Source organism: Ursus americanus, chromosome 4 (assembly GCF_024610735.1).
Source record: "Ursus americanus isolate L20-20 chromosome 4, mUrsAme1.1.p, whole genome shotgun sequence".
NCBI classification, from domain to species: domain Eukaryota; kingdom Metazoa; phylum Chordata; class Mammalia; order Carnivora; family Ursidae; genus Ursus; species Ursus americanus.
This window is the reverse complement of record NC_142130.1, coordinates 72203770-72230677: the sequence shown is the minus strand read 5'-3', so window position 1 is coordinate 72230677 and position 26908 is coordinate 72203770. Positions and strand designations below refer to the sequence as shown.

Sequence of the window (26908 nt, the reverse complement as noted above, 5' to 3'; positions counted from 1 at the left end):
ATCTGTTTCCTATTTGTAAAAAGTTATTAAACTATCCCTAAATACATGTTTAGAAATAAAGCTTGTAATACATATAAAGCAGTTATTACAGAAGTAAATAAATATGATTATTTTCTATTTTAGTCATCATTTAAATAAACTGTTTAGCAAATCATGGATTGTTACAACTTAAAGACAGCTTAAAAAATACATATTTAAATACAAATTTACCATTAATAATTGGTTGTCCAGAAAGAAGAGATTTGTCTCTTAAAGTCTAATCATTTGTTTTGATATTCAAGTTCAAGGTAATGTAATCTTTGAATGACCAGCTTCACGGCAGAAGATATTAACACCCATTAAGAAAATAAAAGCCTATAAAATTATTTTGTCAGGTTGTTGAATATGCTATTTATGCAGCATTTGACAAAAACATTTTGAATATATAATCATATTATTTGTATAAATTCTCATATTATTATTAGTTTAAGTGAAAATTGCCCTAAGTACATCTGGTATTTGATACAATTTGGGAATCTGTTATAGTTCATGGAATGAATGGATAAATTCAATTATTTTAGCAACACTAGAAATATATATGATGTCATGTTCCAATACACATTCATTCAATCACTCTTTATAAAGCATCTAATCTCCATGTATGGCATGCTCTGAAAATATTACAATGAGCTAGACATAGTCATACTCTTTAAGCAGCTGGATCCCTGAGACTTAGTGAAGGGTTGCGCCCACATCCTTTCATATCCTCTCTGAATTTACTTAAGAAGCCACCATGTATTTTTCACTCACTGTTATAAGAACCGGGAATATAAGAAGAACAAGATAACAAAGCCCCTTCTCTCATGAAGCCTCCATTCACAGTCTGTATTTTACTTGCCTGTTTCCTTCTTCATCTTCCTTTGTCTTGGGCATATTTACCACCTACCAAAGTTTTTAGCACACAGTAATAAATAGTGCAATTAGACACATAGTATGTGTGCCACACCCCCATATCCAAGCCCATGGTAGATACTGTTAATTACTTATGGCTCTCATTCCCCAAGAGTCTGAATGCAATTTCAAAATCCTTTCCATCACAGTATTCACACCAGCAATGACTAATCAATTAAAATTAACAAACAAGTTAAATTATCTATTTAAAACCCCTGAGTAGAATGCAAAATGTAGGAGCAAGCTATAAGCCCCACTTCAACAAACAGGAAAAAATGCATACATCCTAAAGTTAAGTTTGTAAAGGCATCGGAGTATTGAGAAAGTAAAGAGGACTAGAACTGTTTCCAGAGATCGAATAGCTCTTCTTAGGCAAGATGAGACCAGCAGCAGTTTTCTTCATTGGGAGCATTTGCCAAATCTGTGCACATATGAAAGATCCAGCTTGACTTAAATAAAAAACTCTGCTACAGAAAGAGAAACCAGCTGAGTTTTGGGTGGTCACTGACAACAGAATCTAAGGAAGCCCCAAATATGAGTGCTGGAGTGGTGCAAAAATTCCTGCTTTTTTGCAAAGCCGAGGAGACAAAGCCCCTCTAGGGGAATGGGGTCTGCAAAAACACAGGAAATGTCTCTACTTGAAATACATGAAACCCGAGAAGTACTAAATTTATCTTAAACTACAATGAAGCACCTACCAAGCTAAATTCCCATGGGAACTGAGATAATTTGCCCTCAGTCTGCATGTGTAATGGAGAAAAGGGCAAATGCTATCTGAGGAAAAATAACACCAACCTCTCTCTTTATGATTCTTTGGCATGCAAAAATAAACATGAGGCATGGGAAGGAGCCAGGAAAATGTAACTGAAAATAAAGAGAAAAAAAAAGATGATATAAGGAGACCACCCCCCTTCCACGAATGTCATTGGAATACACAGACAAGAGCTTTAAAATAAATAACAATTTTAAATAAAATAAATAATGCAAAGAATAAAAGGTGGATATTTTCAACATATAATTTGAATCAATATAAAAATCAAATGAGACGTTCTAGAACTGAAGAAATACATATACGAATTTAAGAATTCATGGAATGTGTTTAATAGCACACTAGACATAGTAAAGACGCTATTAGAGAACTTAAAAACAGGAAAACATTCAAACTGACGCACACAGAGAAAAAAAATAGAAAGAACGGAATTGAGTATTAATGAATATGAGACAAAAATTTCATGTAGGACATGAGCTAATGTATGTATAACTGGAATCTCAGAAGAGGAGAAAAAGGACAGAGAAAATATTTAAAGAGATATCGATGAGAATTTTTCCAAACTTGATGAGAGGCATCAACCAGAGATCCAAGAATCTCAGCCAACTCCAAAAAGAATAAATGAAAAGAAACAATTTATGGCAAACCATACTTAAAATGCTCAAAAACAAATAGGGAAATTTTTTAATCAGGCAGAGAAAAAAAATACAGATTACCTTCAAAAGGCAAGAATAAGACTTATGACTGACTTTCCAAAACAAACAATAGAAGATAATGGCAATGGATGACATCTTTAAAGCAATGAAATGAAAAAATTCAAACTGTCAACCAATATCCTATATCCAATAAAAATATTTTTTCAAAAATGAAGGTGAATTAAAGATATTTTCAGTCCCTCATCAAGAAAATCTGAAAGAATGTGTTGTCAACGAACCAGCACTATAGGAAATACTAAAGGAACTTTTTCAGGTTGAAGGGAAATGGTTGCAGATGAAAGCATAAAAGAAATAAAGAACACTAGAAGAGGTAATTACGTGGGTAAATCAAAAGAAAACTTATGGTTTAAAAATAGTGATAAGTATGCCTTCTGAGGTTTATAACATACTATCTGTACAACATACGACGTATCAATAATTCAAGGGTGGGAATGGTAAATGGAATAAAAAGTACCCTAAGATTTCTGCAGTCTTCAAGAACTGACAAGAGAACCAACTGTAATAAATGACGGATATTTGTTCAAATCTCTATAATAATCACTAAAGAATAAAAGAAAAATTATTTTCACTAATATTATATATATAAACTAATATTATGTACATAAATATTATATATATATTTATGAAGGATTTAAAAATATTGATTGATATTAAAGGAAAGAGGAAAAAGGTAAAAGAACAGGGGCACCTGGTGGCTCAGTGGGTTAAGTGTCTGACTCTTGATCTCAACTCAGGTCTTGATCTCAGGGTCATGAGTTCAAACCCTGCATTGGGCTCCACTCTGGGTGTAGAGCCTACTTCCAAAAAATAATAATAATAATTTAAAAAAATGAAAGAACAAAAAAACCTTTTTTTAAAAAAGTTGGTAGACAAACTTATGTATAGATCTATATCCATAATTATATCTAATGTGAATGGACTAAAGATTTCAGTTAAAGGACTAATATTGTCAAACTTCATTAAAACATAAGTTCAGCTGTATACTATTTGAGACACTTTAAATATAAGGACACAAAAGGGTGAAGAGATAAAGAATGGGAAGAAATGAGCAGAGCCAACACTGTCCCAAAGAATGCTAGAGTTGCTCTATTAGTATTAGACAAAGGAGGACTGGAACCAGGGTAAAGCGCACAAGTACAAGTGCATTAGGTACCTGCATGAGAGAGAGTGAGTGCCTCCTGAAGAATGAAGCATCGAGGGCCAAAATTTAAGGAGACCCTTATTCTCAGGGTTGGAAAGGTGCAGAGTCAGCAGCGGAGCATTTCCTTATATTTTGCCCTCCAGTTCTAGCCCTATGGCAAAGCAGACTTCTAAGCAAGAAGTATTATTAGACATAAAAAAGGTTATTTCAAGATAATAAAGGATGAAAACAATCTTAAATTTGTATTGCCTAAAAAAAAGAGCTTTGAAATATATAAAGCAATAATGGATACAGCTTCAACATACATACACACATAAATACACACAAAACAGTAAAACATATAATCATGGGGTATTTCAACAGACCACTCTCGGTAACAGATAGAACATGCCTTTGTCATTATATGGCATTCTTTCTGTGTCTCTGTATCTTTAGGTGGCTGTTTCCTTTCATGATATTAGATTAAGAGACCACTCTCCTCCAGTGTGACCTCATTTTACCTAATTACATGTACTACAATCCTATTTCCAAATAAGGTACCGCAGGTTACGGAACTTCAACATATCATTTTTGAGGGGGGCATATAATTCAACTTAAACTGCTGAAAATGAAATGTTATTATTTGTATTTACATTTATTTAAGTGTGATTAAAATTTCTTTTCATGTTTACTGGGCATTTTCATTTTCTGTTAATTGCCTATTCATATCGTTTCTGATTTTTCAATTGGGTTGTAAATATTTATACTTTGAAGGGTTCTCTATAAAGTAAAGAAGTTAATCTCTCTTGTACCTCATGTGTGCTTAATATTTCTTCAGTTTGTCATCTGTCTTGACTTCATATATATTTACATACAAATAATTTAAAATTCTATATATCAAATTTCTCTTTTTTGTTTAGTTTAGCTTTGCTTTACAGCTGGTAGGTTTCAAGTTTTAATTTGAAATGCCTTCCCACCCCCAAGTTAATGAATAAAACCATCTACACTTTTTGAATTAAATCTTCCATCCATTTGGAATTTATTGTGATGTTAACCTGTAATACCCCTTTCATGGTTAATGATATAGATAACCAGTTGTCTGTCTCAATAACACTCATTGAACAATTTGTCACTCCTTTCCTGTCATTTTGAAAGAAATGCCACTTTCTGCTCTGGTCTATTTCTTATTTCCTCTGTAGTATCAAGTTGTTTGGATTTTTGTAGCTTTGTCTTTTGTTTTAGCATGTGAAAGGGCCAATCTCCCATTAAATTCTTTTTTTTTTTTTTTAAGATTTCATTTATTTATTTGAGAGAGAGAGAGAGCGAGCATGGTGGGGTCGGGGAGAAGAGGCAGAGAGAGAAGCAGACTCCCCGAGGAGCCAGGATCCCGATGGGGGACTCAATCCCAGGGCCCCAGGATCATGACCCGAGCCAAAGGCAGACACCCAACCGAATGAGCCACCGACGTGCCCCTCTCCCATTAAATTCTTATTCCTAAACCTTCCAAATGAATTTATTGTTGCTTTGTCAAATTATAAAATATCCTGCTGGCATTTTATTTGATATTTCCCTTAATTAAAAAATACAAGAGCCTACATGTTTAAAAATGATAGTCCCCAGCACACAAATTATAGCTCTCTAAATACTGCATCCTAGTAAAAGAAAGTAGGGGTCCTTGGAGGTACGGCTAACTACAAGGCCAAAAAAAAAAAAAGAAAGAAAAGAAAAAAGAATAAGAGGATCCTGAGGCATCTTTTCAGAATAAGTAGCACAGAAAAAAGTAAAGCCTACTAGGATCGTATCAAAGCACTCAAGAGTTAATTTTGAAATGTTTGCCACTGGCCAAAGTTAGGATATTCTAAGTATTAAAGGATAATAATTACAATAGGTTTGCATATGTCTTATAACACCACACAATGACTGTAACAACAAATTAATTGGCCATCATTGAATGATGCTAGTAAGCTGAATATTTTTAAAAGTAGAAAATAAAAAGAACAAATCAAGAATTAATCTTGCTTTTCTACATAAACTATACTATGGGTAATTAAATAGTAAATGAGAGAAGTTTCTCTTTATAAATATATTCCGGCTAACAAATAAAGACGGAAAAATAGAATATCATTGTTTTTCAATGCTAAATAAATCAATGAGCTTGGACATTACCCATCAACGAAAAGAGAGGCAACCACACGTTATTTGCCTTCTAATGGAAAAACACATGATCTAAGACAAAGTAGTCTTGCCATATAAAAAAATAGCCTAAATTAGAGCAAACCTCCACATCCAACTAGCAATTTATAATAAATACACAAAGAGACAAAGATGTTTATACCATTAAGATACAATCCACAAAATTCAGACTGTAGGAAACCTTGAAGGACAAACGGTTTATTTTTTAAAAACGGCAAGTGCTGGAATTTTGGATTCTAATTCAAAGGAGCAAACTGGAAAATAATATAATATTTATGAAGCATTTGGAAATTTGAGCACTGACTAGATTCTTAATAATAGAGAATTATTTTTAATATTTAAGTTTGACAATATTATTTTGTGTTTAAAATTATTTTTTACAGGTACTTATTGAAATATTTAAGGATAAAAGGATTTATCTCCTATGTGCTTCAAAGTAATATGAGACCAGGGAGTAGGGCAGATAGACATAGAACGTTAGTCACTCATTGATAATTATCAAATCTGGGTGAGGGGCATGGTAACGGCCTTATGCATGTTTAAAATTTTCTATAATAAATTTCTGTTTTCCTATCCAAAAAGTTGCTGTCTTTTTATTTACTTCAATATATTGTTCTAGTCTTAGGAGAGATTTAAAGCTTTCTTCTTTTCTTCTTAAATGTACTTCTAAGGATTTTGTTTGCAACTGTAAATGGAGCCTTTCCTGCCATATTTTTTTTCTAACTGGATATTGTTTGCATATAGAAAAGTTGTTTTTGTACAATAGTTTTAAAGGAGCCCCCTATTCATTTCTTACTGTTTCTCAGACATCGTGTGTGTTTGTGTGTGTGTGTGTGTGTGTGTGTGTTAAAGATATTTATTTATTTACTTGTCAGAGAGAGAGAGCACGCACAGGCAGGGGGAGCGGCAGGCAGAGGGAGATGCAGGCTCCCCACTGAGCAAGGAGCCCCCATTCGGGACTCCATCCCAGGACCCCGGGATCATGACCGGAGCCAAAAGCAGACACTTAACCGACTGAACCACACTCCCTAGTGTGTGTTTTTAATTTATGTAATTGTTACGGACTGTATCTCTAACTCCTCCCCAACCCCTAAATCTATGTTGAACCCCAATCCTCAATATAATAGTATTAGAAAGTGAGAACTTTGAGAGGTGATTAGATCATGAGGGTAGAATCCTCATGAATGGGATTAATATCCTTATGAAAAAGACCCCAGAGAGTTCCCTTGTCCCTTCCACCCTGTGAAGACACAGAGAGAAGACAGCAGCCTAGGAACCAGGAAGCAACCTTTCACCAGACTCCTAATCTGCCAGTGTCTTGACCTTGGATTTCACAAATTCCAGAACTACAAGAAATACATTTCTGTTGCTTATGAGCTACCCAGCTTGTGTTATTTTGCTATAGTAGCCTGAACTAAGACAATAAGTATATAATTAGAAAATGATGATAAATTTGCCTTTTTATTTTCCCTAAATTTATACTTTCTATTGTATTTTCTTGCACAGGCTGTTAATTCCAAAGTAGTGTTATATAATAGTTGTAAATGAGTAATCTTATCTCATTCTCAATTTTACTGGTAATAATTCTAAGTTTGTGCTGGTTTGTTGTTTGGGACATATTTTTGATCATGTAAGAAGTATTCATATGTTCATTGCCTTTAAGTTTTTGTTATATTTTGCTTTAATTGGAAAGAGATTTTTTAAAAAACAATCTGTTTCTTATTGTAAACATATGTAATATATATTTTCACTTAAATTCATTTGAAACTTACAGACAATAACCAGAATATAAGCTACTTTTAAAATAAAGGGCAAACATACTCATCCTTCAAAAGTTCGGAGATATGATAATAAAGTTCTGTGAAAAAACAACAACACTGGTACCAGCTTCTTGGTTACAAATTAGATTTACTTCCCAATACCTTCACATGAAAAATCTTTATGCAATAAATTTTCAATTCCCAGAAAACAGAAATATATGGAACCATAACAGTCTAGCACAAGAGGGAAAAATGTATAAATACTCTGGTTCAATAAATGAGATTTGTCCTGTTATGGCATAATTTAACATAAGAGTAATTTTTTATGTTTAAATATTACAGTGTTCCATAGAATCTAACAATGTAACTCAAACTAAATTGTAATTTCAATACACTTATTCTTTTAATGAATGTGCAGAGAACTGGATCAATTCTCCATTCAATGAACTTTTCCTATATAGATGAAGGAATGGAAATAAGTGTGAATTAAATAACAACACGGACAAATTGTCCCCTGAATTAGACTGATATATAGTAAGATTTTTGTTATTTGTCAATGATTTTCCTAACAGAGCACATTTTTGAAATAATAATGAGAAATATCAGGATATATAATTAGACAATTTTTCACTCCAGCTACTATTGTTAAAGATTACCTCTAATCACTAAATTGAAGGTGAAGTATAATTTATTAAGAGAATGAACACTAATTGAGATCATAATTTTCTTGACTTCTCTTGGCCTCTAGTTTTCACTCTATAAATAAGGGGGTGGGTCCAGATGCCCTCTAAGATATTTTCCAGCTACAAACTTCATTTAGTAATCTATTTAAAAGTCTCTAATAAGTAGTTACAACTATATATATATATATATAGAGAGAGAGAGAGAGAGAGAGAGAGAGAGAGACAATCTGGCAGTTTTTAGTTTATCCCATTTATAATTACACATATAATAAAAATTGACCCTAAATCTGTCATCTGATATATATTTTTTTGGCTTATTGTTTCCTTTGTTCATGTATTTTGCTATATGGATTTTTATATTTTACTTTAAATATATGTATTGACACTTCTCTATGGAAAACTTAAAAAAGACATATTTTAATTTTGTCCCACTTATTCTCTATAGCCTATTCTTTCATCTATGTTTTATCATTTTTTAGTCCTTCAGAAAGTTGCCTTCAGAACCTTGAATTATCTATTTAAACTTCTATGTCTCAAATTCTCCATTCTAAATATCTATGAACTGCCTGCTAAGAAAAATGAAGAAAACAGTATATTCACATTTCTTTCCATATCCCTTCCCTCACCGTTATTTCCCAACTCTCATGGTTGCTATTCTTTATAACATTAGTATAACCAACATTCTTATCTAAGTATTTCATTGTTCCTTTTATTGTTAAGCAGACAAGAAGGAAGAAGTGATAACAGCTACAACCCAATTTAGATGATTAGGTGATGACATTTAGGACTTTTGAGCTGATAAGGTTTAGAAGAGCTTTTTGGACTTCGAGTTGATGCTGTAATAGGATGAGACTTTGCATGTGGATGGATGCAAATCTTTGGGAACCAGAGACCAAATTGTGGTAGGCTTAAATTCACATTCTAATTCTTGGAACCTGTGAATATGTTATTTTACAAGGAAAAAAAGACTACAGTTGTTTTTTTTTTTTTTTTTTTTTTTTTTAAGTTACAGGGTTTGAGATGGAGAGATTATCTTGGATTGTCCAAAATAGGTGGGTCCAATTTAATCACATGATGTCTTCTGAGTCTACTGTTGTCACAAAGGAAGAAAGTCTCTCAACTAAGTAATGTGAGTGGCCTCTCAAATCTGGGAATGACGTTCAGTTTACAGCTAGTAAGAAAATAGGAACTTTGATCCTACAATCACAAGGAAATAAATTCTGCCAGCAACTCCTATCTAGCAGGAAACAATTCTCCCCTAGAACCTCCAGGAAGGAATGCAGCCCCCTGCTTACTTGATTTGGTCCAATGAGACCAACAACAAATTTCTGATCTACAGAGATGCAAAATAATAAATTTGTGTTGATTTAAGATACTAAATTTATGGTAAATTTATGGCAGTAAGGGAAAAGTGGAAACTGTTTAGTTCCATTTTAGTGCCTCCCCTATATTAAGAGCATTCCACTCTAAGATCATGTAATCTCTACCTACTTCTTGACCATATCAGGATCCTATTAACAAAGAGGAAGGAGTGGGTGGCAGGGATAATAGATAGCAATGACCAGTGCCTGCCACAAATAACTAGTCCTTCTGATTTGGTTTATGTCTCTAATCCTACCTCTCAGACTTTCACCTCATGCTTTATGATCCACCACTTCTAATCTATGAGATTATCTTCTTTTTCTATGCTCTTGGTATACAGTTCCCTCTTTCTGGAACTCTTTAGCCAATTGCTTCATACTATCCTATTAACCCATCTCCTGACTCCCTTTCACTCTTATGCTTCTTACACATATTCTTTCACTAAGTCTTCTTGACTTCAAGATTAAATTACAGTGTTTATTCAACTCTGTTTCTGCCCTCTATCCATACACAATTATGGTTTTGTTAATCCTAACACTAGCCAGTTATTTTACTAGCAAAATTAGTTTATTCAGGACTAGCAGAGGAATTGCAATTCAGGACAAGCAAACTATAGTGAACCATAGGCAAGTCCGGAGAACCAAATGAAAGGGGCTGTTTCTATGGAGGAGAGGACAAAATTGTGAAGGACTTTCCTGAACAAAAGTCCACTGGAGAAGAGTGAGAGTTTGAACTTCTCATTGGCTATTGCTATTGCTGGGCAAGGAGAAAAGTTTATTACCTTTTGCCTGGGGCAAAAGCTTCTTCCTGCTGAGGATGCAAGGTATGGTTCCTCCTCCTGGGGTCTGCAATTGACAACCCGTGGTAGTTCCAGAAAGCTCCCCCTTCAAGACTTCCCCGCTCCCTTTTAGATGAGATTTCCTTTATTTTCACAGTATATACCATCATAAATTATATGTATGTGTTCACCTTCTGTCTCTCCTTCTGGTTGTTACCAGTGGCTACCACCTTGGTCAATAAATTTTTGTTAATATGATCATTATAACTAATAATATTCATGATTTGAGGGAATTATGTGTTCTTCATAAGGAAATTATACTGAAAAGTACTTACTATAGACATATACACACTTTTTATAGTTTACATTATTAAAGATTTTTTAATGTACAAAAGTAGAGAGATTATAATGAATCCTCATTAACTACACTTCAATAACCATCAATATTTTCATATACATTTTTTAATCAGCGGTACCAGCAGTAGTTTATACCCACAGCAGGTTGACCAGTTGTCAACGGGTGAGGAAACAGATTTCAAGTCTCCAGAATTATAGTTCTGGTGAACTTTAACAGCAATAACAGACAAAACACTCTCAAAAAAGAGCCATTAAGGTCCTACCAGTGACCAAGAAGCAAAAAAAAAAGGGGGGGGTCTCATAGACTAGAATCCTAAAAGCACTTCACAAGTGTCCTAAATGGCCATTACATACTACAAGACTTGTCCATGAAAGCAATCCCTGCCAACTATGACTTAACTCAAGAGAAGGCTAAAGTATTTTGTTTTCGTTTCCATTTGCAAGAGCGGACTTCAGTATTAGCAAATGAGAAAACGCGTCCCTGCTCTCTTGGATAAATTACATTCACTGAAGATTGATTGAACTCATTTATTCCAAAACAAAAGCAGAGGCTGAGGATCTTAGTGGAAGTTACAGAGCTATCCCACCGGCCTTCCTCTGTGCCCGCACTGCAGTAGGGGCTCTTGTTGGAAGGCCGGAGGGGTGGAGGGTGTTTAGAGGAACCACATCCAGAATCTAGATCCCAGGCAAAGGAGTATTCTTTAAAAGGTAGGAAGAACGAAAGTCAAAGGCTCGAACCTGGGCCTGGATAGGAACACGGCTAAACAAAGCAATAACCTAAGGGTCCTTCGTCACTCTCCCTCCCGCCTATGGGGGCAGGCCCGAACTACACTTCCCAGAATGCAAAGCGGTGGGGCGGCGCTAAAGAGATAGTGTGTTTTTACCTCAACTTGGCTCCCGGCGCTTCAGGTTTGATTATAAACTCCAGTCTCTCTTCTTGGCTCTCCTCCACCTCAGCTTAATTGGCTCCGTAGTCGGGGCGTAGGAGGGCGGCTCAGACGTCACTGGCAGCGGTTGAATGGAGGCTCTTAGCCCCGCCATGTGACGGTAAATGAAGTCCCTTCTCTGGTCAGAGCTGTAGTTTCTCCAACTGCGTTGGAGCAAGAGAACTACATTACCCAGTAAGCCTCGGCGCCGGGAGGCGGCGTGGGGGCGGCACCTCACGTCTGGGACAGTCATCCCAAAGCCTCTTCGGCGGGACTGTGATGGCTGGAGAGATGACGATCTTAGGTCAGTGACCAGGGGTTCTGTATGGCTGTTGTGGGCACCGGAGCAGTTTGGGGAGGCCGGGATGGGTGGGTGTGGTTGTCACCTCCTGGATCCAATTGGCTCAGTGGGAAGGACTCCGGAAAGGTGACTTACAGGCGGTTTTTGGTTCTTCGGGGCGCCGGATTGAGTGTCGCGTCCAGACATGGCCTGGGCCAGAGTAGGCCATGTACGGCCGGCGGCGACCCTCCGCGTACATCCTGGGGTCATCGGGCCTCGGGAAGGGTTCTTTTTTAAAAAAACGTCGTTTTGTATCGTTGGTTGAATTGGGGCCTTTGAGAGTCTGCGAGAACGTGCATCTCCAAGACCCCTTTGTAGAGAAAGGGGGAGGAGCAGTACCGGCGACCTGAGCCGTAGACTCATGGGATGCTGCATTTTGAGAGAGCCAGGCCTCTTGGATGTATAGTCTGATGCCCGTTCCACCAATCTGTGTTAGTAATTAACCCTCCCCGAACGAGAAAATAAGGAATGTCTCAGAGGTTTTCCACGTAGGAGCAAGAAGAAAATGGGGTTGGCACTTGATTTCATGTTTTTGAGTTATGTGTTGATGAGGATGAGCTCACAATTAGTAAAACAGACTCCTACAAATTGACGTTTTGGGTCATATGTAACACGTAAGGACATAGTCTCCTGAAACCAAATAACAGATTAATTGTAAATTCGAAGTGCATCTTTCTTTATCACTTACGTTTACAATCTGCATGGCGTTTGTTCATACTTGCGTGTGCGTGTGTGTTTTAATATTTGTTGAGCATCTCCTATTTGCTAGGAGCCATTCCTGGTTCAAGGGATACAATAGTGAACAAAACCTGCCTTCAAGGAGCTTTATCTTGCCTTTAGGATTACACATTTATGGTTCTTCTTCCCTAAATGTTAACTTCTGCAAGAAGTATTTACTTAATTCATATTTAAATACAGAAAAAGTTAACTGTGTTCTGTTGGAAAGTGGCGGTTTCATATTTAAACAACTTTTAAAATCATTTTTCCTATTTATTCAGTTCATCCTTTTGAAAGGAAAAAGGAGATGAGAGGGTGAAGTGTTAGCCCTCCAGTAATGGAGTTTTTGCTGTGGAAATTTTAATAGGTGAAGTATACAGACATACAACTACGGGGTTTTTTGGTTTTGTTGTTCTTTCATTTTAACTGTATTATAGTTATTTTGCATTATGAAAAACTTGATGTCTGAGAGAAATATTTTGAGAGTATTAGTCTTGTCTCAAAGAGTGATATTAAAGGGACTTTGCTATAGTAATTTAGCATATTGTACTAGTTTAACAAAACATATCTTTTAATTTGCCTATATTTCAGGATCAGCTGTTTTGACTCTCCTGTTGGCTGGCTATTTGGCACAACAGTATTTGCCACTGCCTACTCCTAAAGTAATTGGGATTGACCTTGGTACCACCTACTGTTCTGTTGGGGTGTTTTTTCCTGGCACAGGAAAAGTAAAGGTCATTCCAGATGAAAATGGGCATATCAGTATACCCAGCATGGTGTCCTTTACTGACAATGATGTATATGTGGGTTATGAAAGCTTAGAGCTGGCAGATTCAAATCCTCAGAACACAATATATGATGCCAAGAGATTCATAGGCAAGATTTTTACCCCAGAAGAGCTGGAGGCTGAAGTTGGCAGATACCCATTTAAGGTAAGTGATTAAGCTAAAATCTGTTTTAATTTTAGTTCAGCACACTGTTTCAATTAATGCTTTGGCTTCAAGTTACAAAACATTCTGTTTCAACTTACTTAATCTGCATGGAAGTTACATTATAATAAGCACTCCTACAGCAATTCCAGGATGAGTTAATTCATTAGCTCCGTAGTGCTGTGGTGGACTTGGAGCCTTATTATGTTCTTGCTCTGCCATCCTCAGAATATCTGCTTTGCTTTTTGTTTCACTGTAGCAAGAAAGCTAATAAAGCCCCATGAACTATGGATGGATGGATGGATGGATGGATGGACGGATGGCTAGATAGATGGAAAGATGCTCTGTGTGTTAGGATATACATATTTATATACTTAAAAAGAGATCATAGTAGGCATGCTATTTTATGACTTGCTTGAAACTCAACAATTTGACATGGTTCCTTAGAATGGCTATTCCGTTATTTAATTGTCCAGTCTCAGTAAATGCATTTTATTTTTCCCCTGGTTTTCCACTTATGTTGCAGCTTCAGTGAATATCCTTGTATATACATCTTTGTGTACTTCTTGAAAATTTCCTAAACTTGAATTCTAGAAGTGGAAGAACTTGAGTTCTTTAAGTACTTTGATTTATATTGCCAAATTGTACACTGGAAAGGCTTCTCTTAACTACTCTTTTTTTAGAGGGCCTATATCTTTTCTAGTTACTGTTTGTTTGTTTTAAGATTTATTTATTTATTTTAGAGAGAGACAGACAGAGAAGTGTAAGTGAGGGTAGAGGCAGAGGGAGAGAATCTTCAAGCAGATGTCGTGCTGAACACGGAGCCTGCCATGGTGCTCAATCTCAGAGCTCTGAGATCATGACTGAGCTGAAAGATGCTTAACCAACTGAGCCACCCAGGCGCCCCCCCATTACTATTTTTTAATCTTTGCCAATAAATAAGTGAAAAATGATATTTTGTATTAATTTGTATTCCTTTGATTTTTAGTGAGGTCAATTTTTTTTTAAATTGTTTATTGGCATTTTTATTTTCTTTAATGATCCATTTCTTGTCCTTTGTCCTAGTTTGAGGTAGTTTCTTTTCCTTTATAAAATACCTTCATGATACGTTTGCAGTATTTTTTGTGTGTTCTTTGTTTTTTTCACTGATGATATGTAATTTTGCTTTTGAGCTGTCAAGAATGTTGAATTTTTATGTGGCAAATCATCTCAAAATTTTTTTTAAAAATGGTTATGGACTCTTACCATGCTTACAATGGTAAGATATTCTCATCCTATCCATTTCTATTTTTTTTCCTAATGCTTTTTACATGACTATTTGTAGGTTTGTGTTTTGCCAGTTTTTTTCTTTTAAATATTTTATTTTTTGTCTAAAACATTTTTTTCATCATGATGAGTGTACTCTTTAATCCCCATCACCCATTTCACCCCCCCCATATCTTTTAAATATTTAAGTTCTTCCAAAGAGCGTTTTTCTTGTGAATTATGAAGTGGAATTCTAAGTGAATCGCTTTTAAAATTGATAGCTGTATCAGTGCTGCTTATTGAATAAAATTCTTTTTTTTTTTTTTAAAGATTTTATTTATTTATTTGACAGAGATAGAGACAGCCAGCGAGAGAGGGAACACAAGCAGGGGGAGTGGGAGAGGAAGAAGCAGGCTCATAGCAGAAGAGCCTGATGTGGGGCTCGATCCCAGATCGCCGGGATCACGCCCTGAGCCGAAGGCAGACGCTTAACCGCTGTGCCACCCAGGAGCCCCTTATTGAATAAAATTCTTAAATATTTTATGTATTTTCAAAGGAGAAAATAAATTTGCCCCATTCATTTTTTAGGTTTATTTCTTTATTCTTTTTTAGCTTTTTCTTAGGATCCTTTATCAATTTATAAGTCTTTCTTAAGTAATGATTAAATTATATAAAGCTATACATTCCCTCAAAATTAAGAATTTGAGTACATTACTTAACTGATGCAGGAGTTATTTCTTCCCAAGTTTTTTGGGGATATAGTCAACATACAGCCTTGTATAAGTTTATGATATGCAGCATAATGATTTGACTTAAATATATTGTGAAATGATTAGCACAGTAAGTTAACATCCATCATCTCGTATAGATACAAAAAAAGAAATTTTTTTTTCCTTGTGTTGAGAGCTCTTAGAATTTACTCTCTCAGCAACCTTCAGATATACCATACAGCAGTATTAACTGTAGTCATCATGTTGACATTACTTTCCCAGTACTTATTTATCTTATAACTGGAAATTCGTACCTTTTGACCACCTTCATCCATTTCCCCACCTTCATCCATTTCCCCTACTCTCTCCGCATCCCCTGCTTCTGGTAACCTATCTAACCTCTTTTTCTCTGCGTTTGGTGGTTGTTTGAGATTCTACATATGAGAGATCACACGTTTGTCTTTCCCTGTCTGACTTACTGCACTTAGCCTAATATCCTCAGGGTCCATCCATGTTGTCACCAATGGCAGCATTTTCTCCTTTTTTATGGCTGAGTAACGTTCCATTGTGTATGTATATCACAACTTTATCCATTTATCTGTTCATAGCCACTTCGGTTGTGTTCATGGCTTGGCTGTTGTAAATAACACTGCTATGCACATGGGGTGCAGGTAGCTCTTCTGCATAAGAGTACATTCCCAGAAGTGGACTTGCTGCATCATACGGTGGTTCCATTTTCAGTTTTTTGAGGAACCTCTGTACTGTTTTCCAACCAAGAGTTATTTTGAGTTTTTTTGTTGTTGTTAAGTTTCTAAGTGTTGTGATTTTTTTTGTAGTTTCTGTTTCATGTGGGGTCTGATAGTATAGTGTCTTTGGACCTCATTTTAACAGTATCTGCAGCTCGTTTTTGTTTTTCCCAGATAGGTTTGTAGATGGCCAAGTTTTTGTCATTGAAACCTAATTATGTAGTCTAGAGTGACCAGAGTAAAATTCTTACAATGTCTTAGAAGACTAATTCCCTTTACTCTTGATATGAATAGAGTCTATTGGTGAAAGGATAATATGTTTTAGAATTAATCTAGTTTTTTAAATGTACAACCACATTAGCAGGGTTAATGACCTAATACATGTTTTTACAGAAATAAGAATGTAAGTGATATTTGATTCTTGGATAAGAACATAATGAAGTACTAAAATTATTCTTGCTAATGTGTACCAGAAAATTTTTTCAGGTTAATTAAAAAAAAAAAAAGAAGATCCTAAGTCAAGTACATGATCCAGCAACTTTTATTCCTTATATATTTCATCTTTTTTCTTTCATTCATTTAACAGATACATATATTAAGAATCTTCTATGTTCCATGTATATGCTTGGTGATGGATTATTATTATTATTCTGCTGTTATTGTAGATTCACATTATAGCTTTTAATAACTTCTAATCTTAGTAAATGATAGATGACAAATTTTATGACCTTATAAAGTGAAGTTTTTATTGAATAAGTCCAGTGTGTATGTATGTATGTATGTATGTAAGTATATGTGTGTATGTGTTTATATATGATTTTACATTTCTTTTTTTTTTTCTTTTTTTTTTGGTAAATCCTATTCACAGGTTTTAAACAAAAATGGAATGGTTGAGTTTTCTGTGACAAGTAATGAGACCATCACCGTTTCCCCAGAATATGTTGGCTCTAGACTACTGTTGAAGTTAAAGGAAATGGCAGAGGAATATCTTGGAATGCCAGTTGCCAATGCTGTTATTTCTGTACCAGCAGAATTCGATCTAAAACAGAGAAATTCAACAATTGAAGCAGCTAACCTTGCAGGTAATATCACCCTTGCTTGAGTTGTATTTTTCTCAAGATGTTCTTAGGTTGAAAATCTGAAAATCTTGTGTATCACTTTGCAAACCACCTAACCAGGCACATAAATAAACCCAAAGTGGGTAAATTAGATGGATTTTGATATAAGTTTACAAACAAAAATTAAGGAAATTCTATAGCACAATGTAAAATGCCACATGCAATGACAATAGCCAGTCAGATAGGCATAGAACAAAGGTGGAGAACGTGAGTGCATGTTAGCAAGGAGGAATTTTTTCTATAACCTTTCTTTAATGTTAAGATGAATGTAATATTTTTGTGAAAATCTGAGGTGGAAGAGAACTCATTTAAAACCATCAATAAATATTGAGTGCCGTGGTAAACAAAACAGATAAATCTCTGTTCTCCTGGAATTTATATTCTACTGGAGGGAAACAGAAAGTCTGTATTAAAGATAAGTATATTGTGGGGTTCCCACTCTCAGCATTATTGATATTTTGGGCTAGATGATTCTGTAGTGTGGGGAACTGTCCTGTGCGTTATAGGATAGTTAGCAGCACCCTAGCCTCTACTATTTAGGTGCTAGCAGCCCTCTCCTCTCCAAGCAGTGACAATCTTATGTCTTCAGATGGTGCCAAATGTTCCCTGAGGGGCAGAATTGCTCCTGGTTGAAAACCCTGATCTAATATATATCAGAAAGTAACATGCTATGGAAGAAAAAAGAACAGAACAAGAACAGGATTGCTGGTGGCGATCAGGAAGTGGGGCGACTTGCAGGTTTTAGAAGGGTCAGGTAGGCCTCTTTGAGAAAGGGACGCTTAAGCAGATTTGAATGAGGTGAGGTTGTTAGTCAAGCTGATATGTAGAGGAAGGATGTTGTAGGAGAGAGAACGGTCAGTGTAACAGCCATAAAATGGGAATTTGCTGGTGCATATGAAGACGGGAAGCTGGTCAGTGTGACCAGAGCAGTGAGTGATGAAGTCAGAGAGCTAAGGGAAAGGCTATGAGGTTTTTAAATTAATTCTTCAGAATTGGAATAGTTTTTTATGGCTCTTGATACATAAATGCCATATTACTTCCCAAACCACTCATGACGTGTGGCAGTTAGGTTAAAGCAGGAAGTTTGTGCAAGGAAATCTGATCTTTTGCCTGAACTTTCACTGTTCAGCATTATCTTAAAGATGAGATTTGCTATATATTTCAGATTTACACTTAAGGGTCTTAAATTTTAAGTACTTTTTTAAGAATCATTGTACCTTTTGGAACATTTCATCTAGATTTTTTTTTTATAATCTCTTCTGTTTACTTATCTGCTTTTTTTCAAAATCACTTTAAAAGAAGAGCATAGTAAGCTTACTTCATTTCTGCAGCAGTTTATTATAGCACATAATAATTAAAGTTTTATTGCTCTTATATTCCCAAATAAAATAATGAAAATTAGAAGGGGCTAGGATTTTTAAAATTAAATATTAAATAATATAGAATAGAATGATATATTCCACTGAATCTGGGCTTTCTTATACTAATAATTTTTTAGATGATTTTAATGATACCATTTAGAACAACGAATATTTATCCTTCCCATTTCATTATTTTTGATGGGTTTGTGACTGCTCTCATTGTTACTCAGTGGAGTTCATGTCGCATAAAACACACTAACATGGTATGAGGTTGAGTGGGCAGGAATTTTGATAATGGTGTCCTCTGATGAGTTGTTCTTCCTTCCAATCAATTTTACAGGACTGAAGATCTTGAGGGTAATAAATGAACCCACAGCAGCAGCTATGGCCTATGGCCTCCACAAGGCTGATGTCTTTCATGTCTTGGTGATAGATTTGGGCGGAGGAACTCTAGATGTGTCATTGCTAAATAAACAAGGAGGAATGTTTCTAACCCGAGCAATGTCTGGTAAGAAAAATACAGGGATTTTTCAGACAACGCTTTCCTTGTTAGCACACCTAATATGTTAAGTGTTTATTTTAAAAATTTTTTTCAGGGGGTGCTTGGGTGGCTCAGTTGGTTAAGCGTCCAACTCTTGGTTTCAGCTCAGGTCATGATCTCAGGGTTGTGAGATCGAGCCCCATGTGGGGCTCTGCACTTGGTGTAGATCCATTTGAGAGTCTTTTCTGCTCTGCTCTTCATATATATATATATATACACACATATAATATAATATAATAATATAATAATAATATAATATAATATAATATAATATAATATAATATAATATAATATAATATAATATAATATAAAATAAAAAAAATGAGCATCCTATAAAGCAAATAAATACATTGCCATTGGTAGCTCACTGAGCCAGTAGGACTTCATGGCTCTGGTGAAGGGAACAGAAAGTAAGAATAATCCTTTAAAATGAAGACTGATCAGTTTATTTGATTTGATAAAATGTTTTACAAAACAGATATGGTTTAGAAATCTAATAATAGTATTCTCTAGGAAATTATAGGATTTTGTATTCTAAATCTTGGTTTTCAAGTTTTTTGTTTTAATTTAGTTTAAAGAACGGAGCCTGTTTGAAAAATGAAGCTTTAAGTTATAGCTTGTCTAACTTCTCCGTTTTTCTTTTTCCTCATTCTTTAGAAACAAGTTCAGTGCCAGAGATTTGTAACATTAATCTTTCCTTTTAAAACTCTCTCTCTCCCCTTTTTTTTTATTTATTTTTTTATTTTTTATTTTAGCTCTTAATCTAGCAAGCAAAGGATTTTTTAAAAATTAATTATAAAGACTTTCTTCTCTTCAGAGTAATGACATTCAGTGTTTTTAAATTGCTATTAAAAGTCAATCTTTTGTCAACCTTTATCTTCTGAAAAATTATTTGATATCATTAAGAGATATTTCTTTTTTTATTATTTAAAATTTTTAACCAGATATGCACTGTTTTTAATAGTATACATTTGAGTTAAAATTAGTTTAATCCAGTTATTTTTAATCAGTCTTTGTATGAATAAAATCTAAATAGTTAAGTATATTAAGCAAGAGATTTGTTATCCCTAGTATATCATTTTCATACATACCACATAGACATGTATATACATGTACACATACAGATACATAAATATAACATATGCCTTATTTCTAACTTAGGAAACAATAAACTTGGAGGACAGGACTTCAATCAAAGACTGCTTCAGTATTTATATAAACAGATCTATCAAACATATGGCTTTCTACCCTCTAGGAAAGAGGAAATTCACAGATTAAGACAAGCTGTGGAAATGGTCAAATTAAATCTGACTCTTCATCAGTCTGCTCAGTTGTCAGTATTACTAACGGTGGAGGAACAGGAAAAGAAGGAGCCTCAGAGTAGTGACACTGACCTGCGAAAGGACAGATCTTCTTCTGCTGATGGCCACCATGTGAACAGTGTGTTTGGAGCTGGCCTTCCTGAAAAGAAAAGTGGAGAAAGTCAGGTGTTATTTGAAACAGAAATATCGCGGAAGCTCTTTGACACCCTTAATGAAGATCTCTTCCAGAAAATACTTGTACCCATTCAGCAAGTATTAAAAGAAGGCCACCTGGAAAAGGCTGAGATTGATGAGGTGGTTTTGGTTGGGGGTTCTACTCGTATTCCTCGAATCCGTCAAGTCATTCAAGAGTTCTTTGGAAAGGATCCCAACACTTCGGTAGACCCTGACCTGGCAGTGGTGACCGGAGTGGCTATCCAAGCAGGGATTGATGGAGGCTCCTGGCCTCTCCAAGTCAGTGCTTTAGAAATTCCCAATAAGCATTTACAAAAGACCAACTTCAACTGAATTATGGAGGGATGATTATTTGTGATTGTCTGATGAGCTCTTCCTCTTTATCAGACCACCTCCTCCAATAAAGAAAAATCTCTAAAATATCTCACAAATTGACCTGAAAGGTAACATTTAGATACACAGAATTTTACATAACATTTTGTTTTAGGATTAAATGTGACCAGATTGATCCTGTTTGATTTTGGAGAGATCTCATTCCAACAAATACTTTTAAAATGATAGAATTGAAGTAAAACTGTTATAGGAGAATGGGTGGTTTTGTTTTCTGGATTCTGGAAGTAGATAACCATATGCACTTAAAAATTACATTCTGTAAACATTGCCTAGTGCCAATATTATGATTCCCAGTTCTTACTAAATTGTATTAGCAGGAGCTGGTAATTGATTTACTTGGTTATCACATGCAACTATTAGTTTGAACTATACTTGAAGGACAGTATTGGTGTCAGGTTTTTACATTGGCTGGGAGATAGCAGTATTAGTAATATAAGCCGCATATATAATGTTCAATAACTGCCATATTATATAATAAATCTACTTTCACAAATTCAATGTGTCCTATTTACATAATCTACATTCTCCAGATTTTTAAAATATATGTATTGTAAAATATATTTATTTTCTTTCTAGAATAGCTGTAGATTTATTCAAATGTTTCAATAGCAGACAGTAAACATAACCAGTTTATATTCCAGTTCCTTCAGTTGCTATGCATCATTCTCTGCTTGGATTTCCATGATTCTGCCTGGTTAGAGAACAGTAGGGAATTATTAATTTCATTTTACACATGTCTTAGTGTCACAAGAAAGCTATCATTACTAGCTCTTTTTTGTTATCCAAGACCTTTGCAGACATTGGTAAGTACCACTAATTAGCTACAGTATTAATGTTTTTGTTTCTTTGTTTATTTTCAGTAAGCCCTGGAGAATGTAGCTTGCATTTAAACTATCAAATCATATTTGATTCAGTTTTTACTGAGATTTTTCCTCATATTAGTTTTGAGTGAGGAAAACATGCTCAGTTGTAAAATCCTTATTGTTTCTCACCTTCATTAGTCACATGTGGACTGCTTTTAGCCTTAAGGTTAGTATGCGATGAGAGTAAAAAAATTTTGAATATTGGAAATAATGTGGCAATCTAATGGGGAAGGCAATGTGGGAAAATTTCTACAAAACAGCATTTGTAGCAGTTTTGTTTTGTTTTTGTTTTTTTCCTTTTAGAAATGCTACAGGGACCAAGAAAGAAAATGTAGCAAGCAGTTATATTTCTGTGTTGCCTATATTTGAAGATTTTTCTTCTTAATACATGCATGCTTCATATTAATATTCAAAGATTACACTCTGGTCAACATTTTTGTTAATATAAAAAGTACGTCTGCTTTATCTGTTGTTGAATTTAAAGAATGCTGTATTTCCAGTCACTGAAAAAAGAACTAAGCAAACTCATTTCACCAACATCGAAACATTTCAGCTTCTCAGAGTAAAAAGCTGAATGTTAATATTTTTGCAGATCTAAAAAAAAGTGTTAGCAATGAGATTGCTGTTAAAACACAATTTCAATCACATAGTTTTGTGTACAGAATGTCTAGTAAGTAGATAGAAAAATAAAAAATGTTTGTTGACATGTTTTATTTTCGAACTAACAGAGAAATGCCAAAGATGAATCCTTCACTGCATTATGAAAATATTTAAGTGTTCTCTTGGACTTGATATGAATCTTTAATAGAGTGTTCAATCTATCAAAATCTCCACATATATTATGAGCTTTAACCTAAAGCATTTTAACATGGTTTAAAAAAAATCTTGACTCTCTCAAATACATGAGATAGTTCAGGAAGATCTGTTACCACTTTTTAGTGGAAACAATCTGCAAAACAGGGCAGCTAATCTCATACTAAAATTGGAATTTAAATAATTTGATTGTGTCTGAAAAATAGAATGGTAGTGTTGGAATTTGGGGGCAATAGTTTAGCATATTCTCTAGTATAGTTACATCTTTAAAAATATGAAGTAATGTCTGTCTTCAGTCATATTTTTAGAAGCCTATGTATAAATGGTCCTGAAATCAATGTAGTTTATTTATTTAAAAGATAAAAATGCATCCCCAAAGGGATCATTTATGCCTAATAATCTTAAGACATTTTTCATAAAAACAATACATTTTGGTTGTACATGTAACTAGTGTTTTTTGAAGTGCATTAACTTTTTAAATATTAACTGTTGTATGATTAGAATATGTGAATGAGTAATTTATTTTCTATCAGGAATGTTTCGGTACTGTGTTCTCACTCCAACCACTGACTTAACATGCTACTGTGTGTAACATGTACTGAAGATTATATAGCTATTGTGCATAACAGATTGTGCCTCTTAAATTTGTGTGTGTACAGGTACTTCACATTTTAATGTAAATAAATACCAGTTTGCAGTTTGTTTTTTAAACTGTGTATTTTATTTTCCATTCACAACCAGGCCAGAGTACGTTTTTGAGGTTTATAAGTGAAAAGGGGGGACAGCTGATGTGATGCTCCTGGCACGTGAGCTCAGCAGGTATTGCCCGCTGCCCTGCATCCTGACTCTGGGGTTGCTTATATCCTTTTCCACTTATTTTCCTAATTTAGAAGTGACAGTTCCTGTATCATATGAACAGCAGCTCCAGAATTCTGAATACCAGTTCATGACCTTTGACTATAATGGAGCAAAACCCTAAATTAATCTATAGTTAGTGAATAATCCTGCCTAACAGACTACTGTAATCCTTTAGTTGATTCATTAATACTTCATATCTTCTAATAAAGTTTGTCTTATTCTTTGGACAAAAACTAAATATACATATTTTACATATTTAAAGAGATTCATTTGATTAATGTAGTCTTTTCAGATGAACCCTTAAATAAAAATAGTAGACTTGACTTTCCAATAGTTCCTGTGATTCCTTCATAGTTTTTCGAACAACCATTGCTGAGGGACTCAAATGAGGAAAAATACGGTGACACTCCCATATTTAGTTTATTTAACCAACAAAAACACAGTTCCCCATTGAGGTAGGCAGCCTCCAGTGTAGCTTTCAAAGATCCTATTTTCCGGTATTCATCTCCTTTTGTGATCTTTTGAATTTCGGCAAGATGTGATGACTCCCTGCTAATGATGGGAGGTACATGGAGGTGAACCCCAGCGGACAGCACTGACTTCCAACTGTGAGAGCCTTCTCAAAAGTGAGCCCTCTCTTCCTTCAGATAATGTGGCCACGGTTGAAATTTAAGTATAATCTCACGAGAGACTTAAACCAAAGCCGCCCAGCTAAGTGGATTCCTGACCCATGGAAATTATATTTTTGTTGTTTTAAGCCATTAAGTTTTGGATTAATTCATTGTTCAGAAATAGATAATAGAGTGCTATGAACCAGTACTGTTCTAAATGTTCTAGTGATAGGGGTGCCTGGGTGGCTCAGTCAGTTAAGTGACTGTCTTCAGCTCAGGTCATAATCCCAGGGTCCTGGGATTGAGCTCCGTGTGGGGCTCCCTGCTCAGTAGGGAGTCTGCTTCTGCCCTTCCCACCTGCTCTCTATCTCTCTCTCAAATAAATAAATAAATAAATAAAAATCTTTAAAAAAATGTTTTCATGATAACCAATTTAGTTTTGTTCTAGCAAACCTGTAAGTAGGTAGGTACTATTATTCCCATTTTCAGATAGGGAAATTAAGGCACAGATGTGTCAAGAAATTTCCCTAGGATTATACAGCTAATAAGTGGCAGGATTCAAATCCAATCCATGCTCAAACGCAATGCTGTGCTGCTTTATCCATCACATAATACAATCCCATAGTATTAGTTTTATTCAGTTACTAAACTACTGGATGTTATCCATGAAAGACTTCTTATTTAGCAGATAATATAAACATTAAAGATTTTGATATTACTATTTAATCCTTTACATTTCTGACTAATTTATGGGTTTTTGTGAGTACCTAGTGAAAAGAAAGTACTCGATATTACAAATGGCTATAGTAGAAAGATAAGGAAGTAAGCAAAGGAGTTCAGTGACTTGCCAATTTATGTAGGATTGTAAGAAAATGCCACAATAAAATAGGTTATTATTTTGCCTAAGATTCTCAAGACCCTGATTCTATTGTTCTCAAGTTTCTGCAAGTTATTGAAAATGCTCCTGATGAAGTATGAAAGAAAATAAATTTTCCTTGGTAAAGCATTTATTTAATTTATAATATGAATTAATAGACATTATTTGGATGTCAAAGCAAGAGCAAATGCTGTTTGTTTTACACCTCATTGAGTTAACTATCATTTGGCTTACCTAAAAGACCTCCTTGTAACTTTATTAACATGTATATCACATAAACACACATACATTTCTCCTGTTAAGAGTACATCCATTCACCTTAAATCGTCTAGCATGGCCTACATAGTATTGGAAATTGGAAATTGAATCTCAGTTAGTAGTTGTAATCACTACTCTTCCTCTGTCTCCCAGTTGGCTAAACTAAGGTAATTTTGCTGAGGGAAGTTCTAATTGAAAAAGACTTTGTGGCAAAAAGTAGTTATGGAAGAACCTACTAACCGCTATTGCAGTATCTTTTCTATTCTTGTGTTGTTTACAGCAACATCCATTGCGTTAAAAACTTTCCCAGCTTCCTTTGCAGCTAGGGGTGGCTAGTGATACAATTCTGACCACTGAGAGGTAAGCATAAATCACTAGATAGAAACTCCACAGGCTTTTTTTTTTTTTTTTAAGTTTACATATTTGTGCTATTAAATGTCTTGTTTCTCACCATTGCTTTCTTCTTGCAGTGCAGACACAATGCTGGAGATAAAGCATGGGTTTTTGCAACTACCAACCAAGATGTGCTATGGATGATGTTTGAGCAAAAGACAGAGTAGCCTGGTGGTGTTATGGAACCACGCTGGCCAACTTTGTCCTCTCTACCTTGAGACTTCTTTCTGCTTAAGAAAAATAAACCCCATAACGGCTGCCTGGCTGGCTCAGTTGGTAGGGCATACAACTCTCGATCTCAAGGCTGAGTTTGAGCCCATGTTAGGCATAGAAGTTACTTAAAAAAATAAAAAATTAAAATAAATCCTTTAATTGTTTACCCTTCTTTCTTTGTTTTCCTTCTCTTCTTCCTTCTGCTTTTAAACTTATGGCCCTTACTATGTGGTTAAACATTTGGTCCAAGTATCATTTGTTGGACTTCCGTTTCTGGCCAAGACGCAGTAAGAAGGAACTCATTTGACTAAATAATCAGACAAAATATATGAAACAACAGGACTTTCCACATCATGGTCAACATTAATTCATATCCATTACCTCTGTAATTGATATGGTAATACAGGGAAAGCAGATGGCTGTTCTGTATTACCTGGAGACTTGCACAAAGGCTCAGAACAGAAAGCAAAAAGCAGATGTTCAGAGGGAATTAGTGGTGACTGAAGTGTCATCAATATGTATACCTAGTTCCTGTTTGTACTCCACTGTCACTCGTTCCAAATCATTTATTTCAGCCTTACTCTCTGATCACCACATGATGTTGTCTACTGCATATATTGGCAATAAACCAATAATCATTCATAAGTATATTAATGATGAGTTACATTTTTGAAGCATGAATTCAAAAATTGATCGTATATCACTTCCCTTGGTGCACACAAAACAATGCATGTGCTTTATTTTCTTTCTAAACATTGTGGAGCAAATATTTTTTCCAATCTTTCAGATTTTTAAAATAAACATCACAAATATTTCTCAAGTTATGACCCAT

General features: G+C 35.0%; 1 protein-coding gene and 1 long non-coding RNA gene across 2 annotated transcripts in view; one reads left to right on the top strand and one right to left on the bottom strand.

The window, feature by feature from the left end:
• The window catches only part of LOC123784157 (uncharacterized), a 134747-nt gene extending 122886 nt beyond the window's left edge, over positions 1–11861 (bottom strand). The window contains exon 1 of the long non-coding RNA XR_015724237.1: positions 11553–11861. This is a non-coding gene — a long non-coding RNA (uncharacterized LOC123784157). The remainder of the gene's footprint in view (positions 1–11552) is intronic.
• HSPA13 (heat shock protein family A (Hsp70) member 13) lies at positions 11818–23577 on the top strand. Its single transcript, XM_045785442.2, has 5 exons — positions 11818–11898; positions 13243–13583; positions 17150–17363; positions 19101–19268; positions 20463–23577. Exons 1-5 carry the CDS (start codon positions 11874–11876, stop codon positions 21128–21130), a joined length of 1416 nt encoding a protein of 471 aa, XP_045641398.2. The 5' UTR covers positions 11818–11873; the 3' UTR covers positions 21131–23577.
• The last annotated feature ends 3331 nt before the right edge of the window (positions 23578–26908 follow it).